At 37.7% G+C, this 16,535-nt stretch overlaps 1 protein-coding gene across 5 annotated transcripts in view; it reads left to right on the top strand.

Annotated features, from left to right (window-relative positions):
- The first annotated feature begins 1,038 nt into the window (after positions 1-1,038).
- Positions 1,039-16,535, top strand: part of l3mbtl4 (L3MBTL histone methyl-lysine binding protein 4) — a 68,499-nt gene continuing 53,002 nt past the window's right edge. For all 5 annotated transcript variants that reach the window (XR_014210069.1, XR_014210070.1, XM_082184742.1 and 2 more), the window contains exons 1-4: positions 1,039-1,105; positions 14,972-15,066; positions 16,065-16,154; positions 16,234-16,288. Coding sequence is in view for 3 of the 5 variants with exons in the window: in XM_082184742.1 (XP_082040868.1) it covers positions 16,077-16,154; positions 16,234-16,288 (133 nt within the window). In the remaining 2 variants the exon portion in view is untranslated. The remainder of the gene's footprint in view (positions 1,106-14,971; positions 15,067-16,064; positions 16,155-16,233; positions 16,289-16,535) is intronic.

The raw sequence follows: 16,535 nt of genomic DNA, 5'->3' as shown, positions 1-16,535 counted from the left end.
TAATATAATGTGTAATATAATATAATTTATTATAATAAAATATAATGCAATTTAATATAATGTCACATAATAGAACATATAATATAATATAATATAATTTAATATAATATAATTTAATATTATTTAATATAATATCATACAATTTAATAGAAAATAATGTAATAGAAAATAATGCAATGTAATATAATGTGTAATATAATATAATTTATTATAATAAAATATAATGCAATTTAATATAATGTCACATAATAGAAAATATAATATAATATAATATAATATAATATGATATGATATAATATAATATAATATAATATAATATAATATAATATAATATAATATAATATATATCATCATGGAGAATCTGCCAGAAACATAAAGATATTTATGATGGTTTATAACTCTGCATGAAACGACAATGACTCAATAACATCTGTAAGTGTTTTATTGATTAGTAATGTTTCCCTTGCAGATAATAGAAAAGATGAGTAATAAAAATGATATGATGAATGTTTATCCTTCATACTTATGCATTAATAGTTCCCTCAACTGTTTAACAATTTATTCTTATTGCTAATAAAATATTTCAGAATAATAAGATTTATGAAGAAGCATTATAATAAATTGTTATTACTGTTGTTATTATTAAGAAAGATATCCGTTTCAGAGGGAAAATATGTAGTTTGTGGCAAATATTAAATTCATTTCTCGTTTATTAGTGTATCAATAATCTACATATACAAAATCACAGTTAGCGAAAAAATTATTAATTTAAACAATGTAATAATTGAATGCAGAAACACTGAGCTCACTGAAGTAATGAATACTTGTTTGTTAACAGATGATTATGACATTTAGATTTAAATGAAGCAAATATATTCAAGCTGTGCTCGATTGTGTTTGTTTCAGACACTTCATCATCCGTCAGTTTCGGTTCGGAATATTCCAAGTGTAGTTTATTGATATTGAAAGCATGAATAATCACAGAGATTGGTCATGTGGTTGACGTCTGTGAGTGACACCTGTCTCCTCTCCAGCAGAGGGCTCTGCGCATGCGCACTCCACACTGCTGTCAGCGCGTCAGGCTCGCGGACTCAGGCTCGTGCTGGTAACAAATATTCATTAATATTTGGCAGAGTTTGTGTTCCTGTGTTTAATCTGCTTCACAGGTGTGAGATTGTGTCGTTCCGGACTGTGATGTGTGTGTCGTTCCGGCGCAGCTGCGGTCGTGTGTGTGTGTGTGTGTGTGTGTGTTTGTGTTTGTGTTAATGCTGTTCGGCTAATCTGTGTGTTTCTGCTGGTTAAAGGCAGTCCAGATGAACACGTATCGCTCGTGTGTGTGTTCGGTGTGTGTTAGGTGTGTGTTACAGTGTTTCCCGTCATCTGATGACGCGCGCGCGATTGTTACATTGTAACTCTCATCTGATTCTCTCTCAGTGTGTTTGTGTTTGTGTGTGTGTGTGTGTGTGTGTGTGTGTGTGTGTGTCTCTCTGTCATCACATGTGTTTACTTGTTTGTGTGGTGAAGTCGCCATTTTCCTGCTCTCATCATGGATGTTGTGTGTGTGTGTGTGTGTGTGTGTGTGTGTGTGTGTGTGTGTGTGTGTGTGTGTGTGTGTGTGTGTGTGTGTGTGTGTGAGAGAGAGAGAGAGAGAGACTTTAATCATGTATAGTTTCATAGATTCATATTAAACTCTGATCTGAGGGAATAATCGCTATAGTTTGGATCTTTAATGCTTGAATCACTCAGAGCTGAACACCTGTTGAATTTCACTTTTACTTTCAGATTTTCTATCAATTTTGTATATACAATATTCAGTGTTTACTGTACAAAACTGTGTTTGTGTGGCTTTAGTTCAGTGTTCTCCTGCAGTGTTTGCTGTACTGAGTATTATTGGGTAGTTGAGTTGATGGTTATTAATAAGTGCATTCACTATTTTTAACCTCTTTGAGCTTTTCTTGCCGTTTACTCCATAAATTAATTCATGCAAGTACAAAAGCTTCTCATAATCACTCGATTCATACGAGCTTTCACATGTTAAGTTCATTATAATCATGTAAGAATCATTCACTAGTTTACAGAAACATCACTTCTATAGGATCCTCTGACCGTTAGTAATGGCTTTGGCACAGTTTCCACAACAGATCATCAAAAGTGCACTTTCTCAAACATCTCAGCATATTGTGTTACTATAATCACTACAATACACACAATACTGTTTGTTTTACTACACAAAATAAGTGTTTCATTCACAGAAACTGTCTTCCATAAAGCGATTACTATCAAACGTTTGATTTATTTGTATCTCTTCTCATTAAGTCTAATACATTTATCTATTATTAATACAACTGAACTTAATGGTTAATCAACGGTTCACCTTTAGATTTCTATAGATATTGATTAATGGATTCAGTGAGTTATGGATTCATAAGTTAGGTACTGTCAGTGTGTTTTCATCTGTAGTCTGTTACTGTAATTATACTGTACACTTGTGTTTTACACTGTTGAATGAACTGATTGTTAAAAGTCCTGAATTGAAAGAAGATCATATACTGTTGTGTTTCGGTTATTAAACCAAATGTTCTCATTACATATTACAATAATCGTGTGTTTGAAACCATGATTATGGCCTGAAGTGTGTGTGACCGTAATGAGAGCATGACCAGCTGTGTTACGAGTGTGATCAGTGTTGAGTTTTGAGAGTGTATTAGTTGTGAGAGCAGTGAAGCGGATGCTAGTGCTAGCGCTAGTGACGGGCAGACGTGGACAGTAACTGCACGTTTACTCGAGTACTGAAGTACACTGTTAGAGTATCTGTACTTCACTTGAGTATTATTTTTTACATTTGAAAGACGAATATCGTACTTCTCCTCTACATGCCTGTGGAGGCCCGCAAGTCGAGGCCCGCGAGTCGAGGGCCGCGAGTCGAGGGCCGTGAGTCGAGGGCCCGTGAGTCGAGGGCCGTGAGTCGAGGGCCGTGAGTCGAGGCCCCGTGAGTCGAGGCCCGTGAGTCGAGGGCCGTGAGTCGAGGGCCGTGAGTCGAGGCCCCGTGAGTCGAGGCCCGTGAGTCGAGGGCCGTGGGTCGAGGGCCGTGGGTCGAGGGCCGTGGGTCGAGGGCCGTGGGTCGAGGGCCGTGGGTCGAGGGCCGTGGGTCGAGGGCCGTGGGTCGAGGGCCGTGGGTCGAGGGCCGTGGGTCGAGGGCCGTGAGTCGAGGCCCGTGAGTCGAGGCCCCGTGAGTCGAGGCCCGTGAGTCGAGGCCCGTGGGTCGAGGGCCGTGGGTCGAGGGCCGTGGGTCGAGGGCCGTGGGTCGAGGGCCCGTGTGTCGAGGCCCGTGAGTCGAGGCCCGTGAGTCGAGGGCCGTGAGTCGAGGGCCCGTGAGTCGAGGGCCGTGAGTCGAGGCCCGTGAGTCGAGGCCCCGTGAGTCGAGGCCCGTGAGTCGAGGGCCGTGAGTCGAGGGCCGTGAGTCGAGGGCCGTGAGTCGAGGGCCGTGGGTCGAGGCCCGAGGGGTCGAGGGCCAGAGGGTCGAGGCCCCGTGGGTCGAGGCCCCGTGAGTCGAGGCCCCGTGAGTCGAGGCCCCGTGAGTCGAGGCCCCGTGAGTCGAGGGGCGTGAGTCGAGGGCCCGTGCGTCGAGGCCCGTGAGTCGAGGGCCCGTGAGTCGAGGGGCGTGAGTCGAGGGCCCGTGAGTCGAGGCCCGTGAGTCGAGGGCCCGTGAGTCGAGGGCCCGTGAGTCGAGGGCCCGTGAGTCGAGGCCCGTGAGTCGAGGCCCGTGAGTCGAGGGCCCGTGGGTCGAGGGGCGTGAGTCGAGGGCCCGTGAGTCGAGGCCCGTGAGTCGAGGGCCCGTGGGTCGAGGCCCGTGGGTCGAGGCCCGTGGGTCGAGGGCCCGTGAGTCGAGGCCCGTGACGTCAATCGAGGGGGATCTGGTTGTAAACGAGAGTTGGGTTGACACCAGAGCTCGACTCATGTTGGATTCCAACATAAACCTGATTTTCATTTTTAAACGTCGGGTTTGGTCTTCTAAATGCAAGTTCTGTCATTGTTTTGGAGCGCACTAGCTTATAGATAACAGTAAGGCTAACATATTCATGCTAAAAGCCAAATAACTGTAGATAAGGCACTCTGAGGGATCAGACATGAGTGTGTCCGACAGCATTGTGGACGTTATTGAGTGACTTATTCAATCCCACTGGAACTGTGTTCTAGAAGTACATGTGATGTTGATGTGAGAGAAGGCATAGATTCAGAGTAAGTTCTGTAAGTGTTACACACAACAATGCAACAATAATAAGATAATGCACTGACATTTACTGTTTACTTCTGATACTCAAGCGCTTTTAAAAGAGAGTTCTTCTACGTAAGGAAGGAAGTGTGTGTGTGTGTCGTCCATCTCTGGGGACAGGAATAGAATCACTGGTAAAAGTGCTTTAAAATAAACGCGCCGCACCTGTGAAGATCTGTGTGTGTGTGTGTGTGTGTGTGTGTGTGTGTGTGTGTGTGTGTGTGTGTGTGTGTGTGTGTGTGTGTGTGTGTGTGTGTGTGTATCGTTCTTGGATTAAATGTTGGGTGAGATGTGTGTGTGTGTGTGTGTGATGTGTGTGTGTGTAGTCGGTAATCTGGATTAAATGTTTTCTGATCAGACTGGCTTTTCCCACACAGACAATAAACATGCTTTTGCCGCACGCACGCACGCACGCACACACACACACACACACACACACACACACACATCCACACACCCATGCACTCACTCACTCACTCAAACACACACTCTCATACACACACAAACTCACTCACTCACACACACACACACACACACACACACACACACACACTCAAACACACACACACACACACACACACACACACACACACACACTCAAACACTAGGGCTGGGTATCGATTCAGATGTTGCAATTCGATTCGATTTCGATTCTCGATTCTAAATTCGATTTCAATTCGACTCAATGAATATATATTTAATACAAATCCTATATTTATAAATAAAAAAATAAAAAAAGTGAACATAAGTTTACAAGTGGTTAATTAATAAAAAGATATTAAGAGCTGCAAACCTGTATATTAAACTCTTTTTTATTTTAGGTACACTTGGGTACATTAAAACAGAATCATATTTACCTTGTGCCCTAACTGTAGGACATATGCAGAAATTGAATAAAGTTATCAAACAGTCTGCGCTGCATTAATTATAAATTATATGTAGACTAATCCTTATTAAAGTTACAAATATATATTTTTTTTTGCCCAGTCCTATCAAACACACTCACTCTTTCTCTCACACACACTTACTCACTCTCTCACACTCTCTCTCTCACACACACACACACACACACACACACACACACACTCTCACTGATGATGGCAGATAGTGCTGCTCGTCTCTGTTGTCTGTTTGGATTTGAGTGCAGGAAGTTGTCTACATGTTTCCTGCTGAATTGCACACACACACACACACACACACACACACACACACACACACACACACACACACACACACACACACACACACACACACACACACACACACACACACACACACACACACACACACACACTCCCTCTCACTCTCTCTCTCTCTCTCTCTCTCTCTCTCTCTCTCTCTCTCTCTCTCACACACACACACACACACACACACACACACACACACACACACACACACACACACACACACACACACACACACACACATACCCCAGTTCCTGCTCAGTGCCTGTTTTATTGTTCAGCAACACTCGCTTGTGTCTCGTTTCCACATCGGATCATCTCTCTCTATATATATATGTGTGTGTGTGTGTGTGTGTGTGTGTGTGTGTGTGTGTGTGTGTGTGTGTGTGTGTGTGTGTGTGTGTGAATAAATGTGTTTGTACAGTGTTTACTGTAGTTTGTAGTGTTTACTGTAGTGTTTACTGTAGTTTGTAGTGTTTACTGTAGTGTTTACTGTAGTTTGTAGTGTTTACTGTAGTTTGTAGTGTTTACTGTAGTGTTTACTGTAGTGTTTACTGTAGTGTTTACTGTAGTTTGTAGTGTTTACTGTAGTTTGTAGTGTTTACTGTAGTGTGTAGTGTTTACTGTAGTGTGTAGTGTTTACTGTAGTGTGTAGTGTTTACTGTAGTGTTTACTGTAGTGTTTACTGTAGTTTGTAGTGTTTACTGTAGTGTTTACTGTAGTGTGTAGTGTTTACTGTAGTGTTTACTGTAGTGTTTACTGTAGTTTGTAGTGTTTACTGTAGTGTGTAGTGTTTACTGTAGTGTTTACTGTAGTTTGTAGTGTTTACTGTAGTGTTTACTGTTTACTGTAGTGTTTACTGTAGTGTGTAGTGTTTACTGTAGTGTTTACTGTAGTTTGTAGTGTTTACTGTAGTGTTTACTGTTTACTGTAGTGTTTACTGTAGTGTGTAGTGTTTACTGTAGTGTTTACTGTAGTTTGTAGTGTTTACTGTAGTGTTTACTGTTTACTGTAGTGTTTACTGTAGTGTGTAGTGTTTACTGTAGTGTTTACTGTAGTGTTTACTGTAGTGTTTACTGTAGTGTTTACTGTAGTGTTAACTGTAGTTTGTAGTGTTTACTGTAGTGTTTACTGTAGTGTTTACTGTAGTGTGTAGTGTTTACTGTAGTGTTTACTGTAGTGTTTACTGTAGTGTTTACTGTAGTGTTTACTGTAGTTTGTAGTGTTTACTGTAGTGTTTACTGTAGTGTGTAGTGTTTACTGTAGTGTTTACTGTAGTGTGTAGTGTTTACTGTAGTGTTTACTGTAGTGTGTAGTGTTTACTGTAGTGTTTACTGTAGTGTTTACTGTAGTGTTTACTGTAGTGTTTACTGTAGTGTTAACTGTAGTTTGTAGTGTTTACTGTAGTGTTTACTGTAGTGTTTACTGTAGTGTGTAGTGTTTACTGTAGTGTTTACTGTAGTGTTTACTGTAGTGTTTACTGTAGTGTGTAGTGTTTACTGTAGTGTTTACTGTAGTGTGTAGTGTTTACTGTAGTGTTTACTGTAGTGTGTAGTGTTTACTGTAGTGTGTAGTGTTTACTGTAGTGTTTACTGTAGTGTGTAGTGTTTACTGTAGTGTTTACTGTAGTTTGTAGTGTTTACTGTAGTGTTTACTGTAGTGTGTAGTGTTTACTGTAGTGTTTACTGTAGTGTGTAGTGTTTACTGTAGTGTGTAGTGTTTACTGTAGTGTGTAGTGTTTACTGTAGTGTTTACTGTAGTGTGTAGTGTTTACTGTAGTGTTTACTGTAGTGTGTAGTGTTTACTGTAGTGTTTACTGTAGTGTTTACTGTAGTGTTTACTGTAGTTTGTAGTGTTTACTGTAGTGTTTACTGTAGTGTTTACTGTAGTGTGTAGTGTGTAGTGTTTACTGTAGTGTGTAGTGTTTACTGTAGTGTTTACTGTAGTGTGTAGTGTTTACTGTAGTGTTTACTGTAGTGTTTACTGTAGTGTGTAGTGTTTACTGTAGTGTTTACTGTAGTGTTTACTGTAGTGTGTAGTGTTTACTGTAGTGTGTAGTGTTTACTGTAGTGTGTAGTGTTTACTGTAGTGTTTACTGTAGTGTGTAGTGTTTACTGTAGTGTTTACTGTAGTGTGTACTGTAGTGTGTAGTGTTTACTGTAGTTTGTAGTGTTTACTGTAGTGTTTACTGTAGTGTTTACTGTTTACTGTAGTGTTTACTGTAGTGTGTAGTGTTTACTGTAGTGTTTACTGTAGTGTTTACTGTAGTGTTTACTGTAGTGTTAACTGTAGTTTGTAGTGTTTACTGTAGTGTTTACTGTAGTGTGTAGTGTTTACTGTAGTGTTTACTGTAGTGTTTACTGTAGTGTTAACTGTAGTTTGTAGTGTTTACTGTAGTGTTTACTGTAGTGTGTAGTGTTTACTGTAGTGTTTACTGTAGTGTTAACTGTAGTTTGTAGTGTTTACTGTAGTGTGTAGTGTTTACTGTAGTGTTTACTGTAGTGTTAACTGTAGTTTGTAGTGTTTACTGTAGTGCTTACTGTAGTGTGTAGTGTTTACTGTAGTGTTTACTGTAGTGTTAACTGTAGTTTGTAGTGTTTACTGTAGTGTTTACTGTAGTGTGTAGTGTTTACTGTAGTGTTTACTGTAGTGTTTACTGTAGTGTTAACTGTAGTTTGTAGTGTTTACTGTAGTGTTTACTGTAGTGTGTAGTGTTTACTGTAGTGTTTACTGTAGTGTGTAGTGTTTACTGTAGTGTTTACTGTAGTGTGTAGTGTTTACTGTAGTGTTTACTGTAGTGTTTACTGTAGTGTTTACTGTAGTGTGTAGTGTTTACTGTAGTGTTTACTGTAGTTTGTACAGTGTTTCTAAATTTGTATCATGCAAATAAATTTGAATAGAATAGTTTAAAGTTAGGGTAACGCTTTATAATAGTGAACTACATCAGTGAACACACTTCTACAGCATTTATTAATCTTAGTCAATGTTTGAGCATTTATAATACATTATTAAAGTCAGAAGTTAATATGATTTAATAAACCTCAATAATAGTAATGATATTAACATTCATAAAGAACTGTAACAGATACACTGCTCATTGTTTGGTAATGCTGTGTAAGTGTGTTACCAAAGTTGGTTACACTTCGGTTACAGTGTAATTATATATTTAAGTTCTGAGTAGGGCTGTGCGATATAGCTAAAAAAATGATCACGATATAATGTTTCATATCGTTCGGTATCGATAATTATTGACTTTTTTTATAACCTTTTTTTTTTAAGACAAGTACAAAAGTTTGAATTTAAACCACTGCTTTTTTACATTTTTTTTTTTATCCACATTATTAAGGCAAACAACAAATGATATTAGTTTTAGCTGTCAAAAATTAAATGTAAACAAAAATATCTTCTTTATGTCTTATATTAAGATAAAAAAGTAAGCGTTAAAGAAACTCTTGAACTTAAAATGTTACAAAATGTGTGCAATGTAAAAGTGTAAACGTAGAAGAATCAAGGTAGGTGTTGAAACTTTGAGGTAGGTCAACAATAACGGAGAAGTGTGAATGCTTCTCACTAGATCTTGCGGCGATGTTATTACTTCTGTGGCGAATTCAAATGCTTTCTTTATCGGATCTCTTAGAGCTGTGTAGTAACAGTGTTGCTTGATCAAGATCGGCTCGCGCTGCACTCACTGACATTGATGGTCCAAACTGATAAACGGTCCGTGACGCACAAAATAACGCAGTTTCGTTCCGCTTTCATTGCGCTTGCCATTTGATGTTGGGCAACGTTGTGGTGGTCGCGCGTGCATTTGAATGAAAATATTGAGCGCCATATCGAACATTTTTCATATCGTTACCGACAATGGTGTACCGTCGATAAATACCGATACCGTTTTATCGCCCAGCCCTAGTTCTGAGTAATAATAATGAACTACATGTACTTACTGTAGGGTTTGATTGAGGATAATCATGAAATTATGCATAATTTACTGTTATTACTATAGTAAGTAAGTACATGTAACATACAGAGACACTGTAAAAATTGTGTTACTCCAAAGTTTTATTATTGTTAGGTTCAAATCTTTTTAAGTTTGTAAAGGTTTTATGTTTCATAAAAATCTGTTCATAATGATTGTGTTTTAAATCCAAGGCTGAGATGAAGTTCATAATCATCCGTCTTGTATTATAGTTTATGCAGGATTATATGAATTTCTGTCAAATACAGTAGAGTTTGATTGACAGACAGACTTTGACGTGTCTTTATTTCATGCATTCGGTTCTTGATCATTTATTTATTCTGTTGATTGTGAATCACATCAATACAGCTTTATAACAGTGGTTATGAACAGTGGATATGAACAGTGGATATGAACAGTGGGTGAACAGTGGATATGAACAGTGGGTATGAACAGTGGTTATGAACAGTGGTTATGAACAGTGGATATGAACAGTGGATATGAACAGTGGGTATGAACAGTGGGTATGAACAGTGGGTGAACAGTGGGTATGAACAGTGGTTATGAACAGTGGTTATGAACAGTGGTTATGAACAGTGGATATGAACAGTGGATATGAACAGTGGATATGAACAGTGGGTGAACAGTGGGTATGAACAGTGGGTATGAACAGTGGTTATGAACAGTGGGTATGAACAGTGGATATGAACAGTGGGTATGAACAGTGGATATGAACAGTGGTTATGAACAGTGGATATGAACAGTGGGTGAACAGTGGGTATGAACAGTGGGTATGAACAGTGGATATGAACAGTGGGTGAACAGTGGGTATGAACAGTGGGTATGAACAGTGGGTATGAACAGTGGGTATGAACAGTGGTTATGAACAGTGGTTATGAACAGTGGGTATGAACAGTGGATATGAACAGTGGGTATGAACAGTGGTTATGAACAGTGGGTATGAACAGTGGGTATGAACAGTGGTTATGAACAGTGGTTATGAACAGTGGGTATGAACAGTGGTTATGAACAGTGGGTATGAACAGTGGATATGAACAGTGGATATGAACAGTGGGTATGAACAGTGGTTATGAACAGTGGGTATGAACAGTGGGTATGAACAGTGGGTATGAACAGTGGGTATGAACAGTGGATATGAACAGTGGGTATGAACAGTGGTTATGAACAGTGGGTATGAACAGTGGGTATGAACAGTGGGTATGAACAGTGGGTATGAACAGTGGATATGAACAGTGGTTATGAACAGTGGATATGAACAGTGGGTATGAACAGTGGGTATGAACAGTGGGTGAACAGTGGGTATGAACAGTGGTTATGAACAGTGGTTATGAACAGTGGATATGAACAGTGGGTATGAACAGTGGTTATGAACAGTGGATATGAACAGTGGGTATGAACAGTGGTTATGAACAGTGGATATGAACAGTGGGTATGAACAGTGGATATGAACAGTGGGTATGAACAGTGGTTATGAACAGTGGATATGAACCGAGACTCACGTGTTTGCTCATGTTTCAGCGCTTCATAAAGCTCGAGCGATCGCATGTTTGATGTTTCAGACTGATAGAGATCTGCGTGTGATCTGTGGTTTGTGCTTTGCTTCATTTATTTGAAATGTTTTTCTTCACTTCATCATGAGAACTTCTCTTCTCTTCCTCGTCAGACGTTTAGTGTGTTTATTACGTTTAATCGTGTGTTTAAATAGTTCTGCACGTGCTTTAGTGAATATTAATCCTCTCTGAACGTCTCTGTCTACGAGATCACATAAAACAAACATGAGTTTTCCTCTGACGCTCGTGTTCAAATCATTAAACCTTCATTAAGAGGTTCAAAACTCTCATCCAAACCTTTCTTCTGTGGAGATATTGTAAAGAAAGCTTCATAAGATTCATAACAGCAGTGCATGTCTATATTTAAAGCATAAGAGTTTATTAAACAGTGAGTTGAACTGGTTTTGAGAAGCGAATCAACCAATTAAAAAAGATCTGAATCCAAAGATTGATTTGTTCATAAATCAGACGAACTGACTCTAAAGAGTCACATGACTTGAGTTCTGGTAAATGAGTCATTTGTTGTGATGCTTGATGGGGCTTTTGGATCTTGAACACTTCAGTCCCTCTTCCAGCTCGTTCTTCAAAACTTCTCCTTTCCACAGAAGAAAGAAACTCCGACAGTACTGATGATGTCTGAGTGTTCGCTCGGATCTGTCTGTGTGTTTGAGCGTCTGAAGGACGAAAGCGCAGAGAATGACGGATTCACTCCACAATATTTCCATTGTTTGTGATTTCAATGGGAGGAAAGAAAAGTGTAGTTTGTGTGTGTGACAGAAATATCAGCGAGTTCTGCTGACGTCGACGCTTGTTTTCCTGAAGGCCTGCGAGAGTGAAGCATGCTGGGAGATTCGGTTATAGGGAAAAGATGTTGCTCACTGTTTCCGTGCGGACGAAACTGAGATTCAGAAGAGAACACAATCTTGATTCAAACACTCATGCGATCTTATTCCTGAATGAAAGTGATTCGTCTCTGTCCATGAAACGGTCAGATCCGTGTTCTGATCCAGAGAGAGCCGTTGTCATGTACATAACATTTAGTCAGAACCTCTATGAACTTGCATGTTTTTTCTCTGTTTGAAACAATATCATGATTTTCAGTTTCCAGAATCATGCAGTTCAGTCTTAATATTTGGCTTTAGCTTTAAGTTTTTAGATTTTTAGTTTTCATGATAATGAAATTTTGATTTTAAAATATGATTAAACATTTTTAGTAATACATTTTTTTTTTTTCATTTTTTAATGTATTTTTTTTATTGCCATTTAGGTTTAATTTATTTTTATTTCTATTTTATTTTTATTTATTTCCATTTAATAATTTTAGTGCTTCAATTTAAACTTATTTCAGTTTATTGTCAAAGCAATTTTCAAATTTTCATTTAGTTTAAGTTGTATTAAGTAATATTTAATTTTATTTTTATGCTCTATTTCAATGAACAGAACCGTTTTGAATAGTTTATTTGAGTGTGTTAGTGTAATACTGAGATGAATTGAGTTTCTGCTCTTATGTTGATGTCAGCTCCGGCTTCATGGCTCTTTACTGGTTTATTTATTGGTTATTTATTTTTTAATGTTGCTTTGTGTTTTTGTGCAGAAACACACTGAATAATTCATGTTTCTCTCTGCGACACACACACTCCTTTTACAGTGGAATTACTTCTCTTTTTATTTTAGCTGGAGTTTTAGTGATGGAAGGAAATAACCGTCATGTGGATCATCATCAGATGACAGACTGACCTCAGAAACAAACTGACCTCAATAATAATATTTGAATATCATATTGCGTAGTTGTGCTTGGAGTTTTATTTGTTATGATAATGCAATGAAACTGACTGTCAATCAAAGAAATTATAAACAAATGCAAAAACGAGAGAAGCAGTGAAATATCAATAACTGATTATGTTTTAGTGAATCTATTAATTTTCCTCTCAGCTTTTTGTTTTTCTATGAATTTTTTTTTTGCATAGTAAAATAAAACCTGTGGCTGTAGTTTGTCAGATAAATACCTGAACCCAAGTTTAGCGTTTCGTTCTTCCCTCATATTTAAAATTTTGCCCAAAAAATATATAAAATATTTTCCTCATAATGTTATATTTTATATAACTTTTTACAAATATTTGTATTATATTTAATATTATAATATTATTATATATACTATATTTATACTATTGTGTTTTATTTTTATAATAATATTCTATTATTATATTTATAATATAATATTGTTATATTATATTTAAAATATTCTTTATTGCCTTATTAAATTTGTTATATTATGTTTAAAAGCATTTCTATATTAAATTTTGTGTGTTTTAGGTGTGTTTTATAGATCTGGATTAGTAATTAAATTAAATCTTTAAAAGAAATGGCTATTTTTTAATGAATATATATTTTATCAGGTAAAAATTAAAAATTAAATTAAAAGCAAAATTTATGTCTTTTTTAATTACTTATTTCTGATATGCAGTAAATCCTGAATGACTGGAAAGTTAAAAAGAGCAGAACGTTCAGCTGGAAATACTGAAATATAAATGTTGCTTTTTGAGATTTTAAAAGAACTTTTGAAAGCGAAGTGAATCAGCCTGAAGATTCGTTCTGATGTTCATCTGATGTTTGTCAGTGTTTCGTCAGCTTGTGAATCATAATCTCTCTGGATCTGTTGGTAATTCCAGTGATCTCATCAATCCTGACGAATCTGTGACTCGTGTCTGGTGCTTTCATCTCGTTCGTTCCTTCACGCTCATCAGGGACTTTCAGAAGATCCTCCATCTCAGTCAGTCTTCAGTCTCCAGTCTCCAGTCTCCAGTCTTTAGTCTTTAGTCTCCATTCTCCAGTCTTCAGTCTCCAGTCTCCAGTCTTCAGTCTCCAGACTCCAGTCTCCAGTCTTTAGTCTCCAGTCTTCAGTCTCCAGTCTTCAGTCTCCAGTCTCCAGTCTTTAGTCTCCATTCTCCAGTCTTCAGTCTCCAGTCTCCAGTCTTTAGTCTCCAGTCTCCTGTCTCCAGTCTTTAGTCTCCAGTCTCCAGTCTCCAGTCTTTAGTCTTTAGTCTTCAGTCTCCAGTCTTTAGTCTCCAGTCTTCAGTCTCCAGTCTCCAGTCTTTAGTCTCCAGTCTTTAGTCTTTAGTCTCCAGTCTTTAGTCTTCAGTCTCCAGTCTTCAGTCTCCAGTCTTTAGTCTCCAGTCTTTAGTCTCCAGTCTTCAGTCTCCAGTCTCCAGTCTTTATTCTTTAGTCTTTAGTCTCCAGTAGAGCCGGCTGTGTTTCACTGTTCAGTCTGATTTCCATTCACAAGCTTGCGATTCGATTCAGTTCTGATTTAATCTGATTCGGTGTCGATTCCGCTGGATGGATATCAGGTACAGTGTTTTTTTTCTCAAGGACAGAAATCTTAAATCTTAAAACGTTAAATTAATAACTTTTTAATCACATAAATATGCTTCTCGTTTTTTTAAACAAACGTTTAGGCGGTGGCTGTCATAAACACTTTTTACGTGTCAGATTTATTCAAACATATTTTAAATATTGAATATGAATATGTAACTGTATCAGAACGCTCCTTTCTTGAGTTATTTTTCTAGCTGGCTATGGAGGTTCTGGTCACTGAATGGCTTTGAATGTGACGTTACGTGACAGTATTGTTCTCCAGCTGTTTCACTGATGTCTTTCTGTGGTTGAAACACTGATTTCATGAGACATGATTCACTTCAGGAAGTTGTTCTGAATCTTTCATTCCTTCTGATGTTCATTGGTGTTTATCTGAGATGATCGGTTCACGAGTCTCGCCGTATTAAAGAGACACAAACACATTTGAATTTGAAAGCTGAGACTGTTTGACATCAGAAGTGTTACAGATTATTGTGATTATTGGATGGCAGTGGAAGTTTTGTTCATGTTTGATGGAGGTTTTGTTTCCACAGATGTCAGAATCATTTCCACACGCGTTCTGATGGATGAGTCTGTGAAACAGCAGTAATCTGATGTTGATGGTCTCTTTCAGGTCCTGTGAATGTGTGCTCTGGTTGGTCCAGGACAGATGAAGCATGTGTTTGAGTCGGACGCTTGCGGGATGAAACCCTGACCGGATATCAGCCGGTCAGTTTATTTATTATGGACTCATGATGATGCTGGAGCTTTATATGTGTTATGAAATATGAACAGATTCATCACAGCTGGAGATCATGTTTATTTACTCGCGTCTCTAGACACGGGGCAAAATGTGAAACTAAAGTCATGAAATGGCTTCGTGCAATTATCAGATCAAAAAGCTGGGATTTATTTAAGTAAATATATGCAGTGTTTTTAGGATGTAATATGGATCGATAATACATTTATATAAATGTTTACATGAATATGTTTATACATTTGTTGTCAACATTGCTGTTTTTTTCTGACACAAATGGTCTATGGTTTAATGTTTGAAAATAAGAAAATTAAGACAAAGATTAATAGATGTACTAAAGAAAAAAAATCTATAAATATTATTTAAATACTCTATTACTTAATTTTACATTACTGTAGTAATATTTCTTATTTTGTTTAATATTTTATTTAATAATAGTAATAACAATAAAAAATGATAGTGATGTGGTTTAACATTTGGTTTAATGTTTGAAGATTAAAACATTTAAATATATAAATATGTTAATTAGGTGTACTGTAAAAAACTATATACACTCAGTTATTTATTTTACATTACAACAGTAGTATTTCTTATTTTGTTCAATTTATTTGATAATAATAGTCATAATAATTAATAAATTATAGTTATGTGGTATAAATATGGTTTCAAATTGTATGATAAATGAAGTGATAATATGCACAGCTTTAGTGCACTTAAATGCATACAGTAAATGTATGATAATGATTTGTGAAGGATCATGTGACACTGAAGACTGGAGTAATGATGCTGAAAATTCAGCTTTGATCACAGGAATAAACTGCACTTTACTATATATTCACATAGAGAACAGATGATTTACATTATAATATTATTTCCCTGTTTCTACTGTATTTCTGATGAAACATACGCAGCTCTGAGCAGAAGACACTGAGTCTAATGCTCTGATGACGAGGGTTGTTTGTGTCCGTAGAGTCGATCTCTAATGATGCAGAGCGACGACCGCAAGAGAAAGAAACCGAGTTTGAACCCCAGAAGCGTATCGGAAGAGTACAGTCTGCGTGTGAGTATCGTGACCTCTGACCTCTGACCTCTGACCTCCAGCGAATCAGTGACGAGACTTTCTTCTTCTTCCTCCTCAGGAGCGACCGAAAGACGACGCCACCAAGATGAAGAATAAAGTTTCCACTTCACAAGGTAAAAAATGTATTCTGTATCTGGAATAGTCATATTAAACACAAGCGATTTAGTTCTAGTTTTTCAGCGGCATTTGTTCCGGAAGTATTTTTTCCATTCATTTTTCCATAGGGATTTTTAAAAACGTCCTAAACCAACTATGAGGAGAATCACAACATAACAAACTTTGATTTGAAGTAAAAAAGTAAGAACTACAAGAAAGAACTACAATCCCATGAAGCATGGCGAAATATACAACTATTCATTT

Source organism: Leuciscus leuciscus (assembly GCF_965113295.1).
Source record: "Leuciscus leuciscus genome assembly, chromosome: 11".
NCBI classification, from domain to species: domain Eukaryota; kingdom Metazoa; phylum Chordata; class Actinopteri; order Cypriniformes; family Leuciscidae; genus Leuciscus; species Leuciscus leuciscus.
Note: the sequence above shows the minus strand (reverse complement) of the source record. Positions and strands in the feature narration are given on the sequence as shown.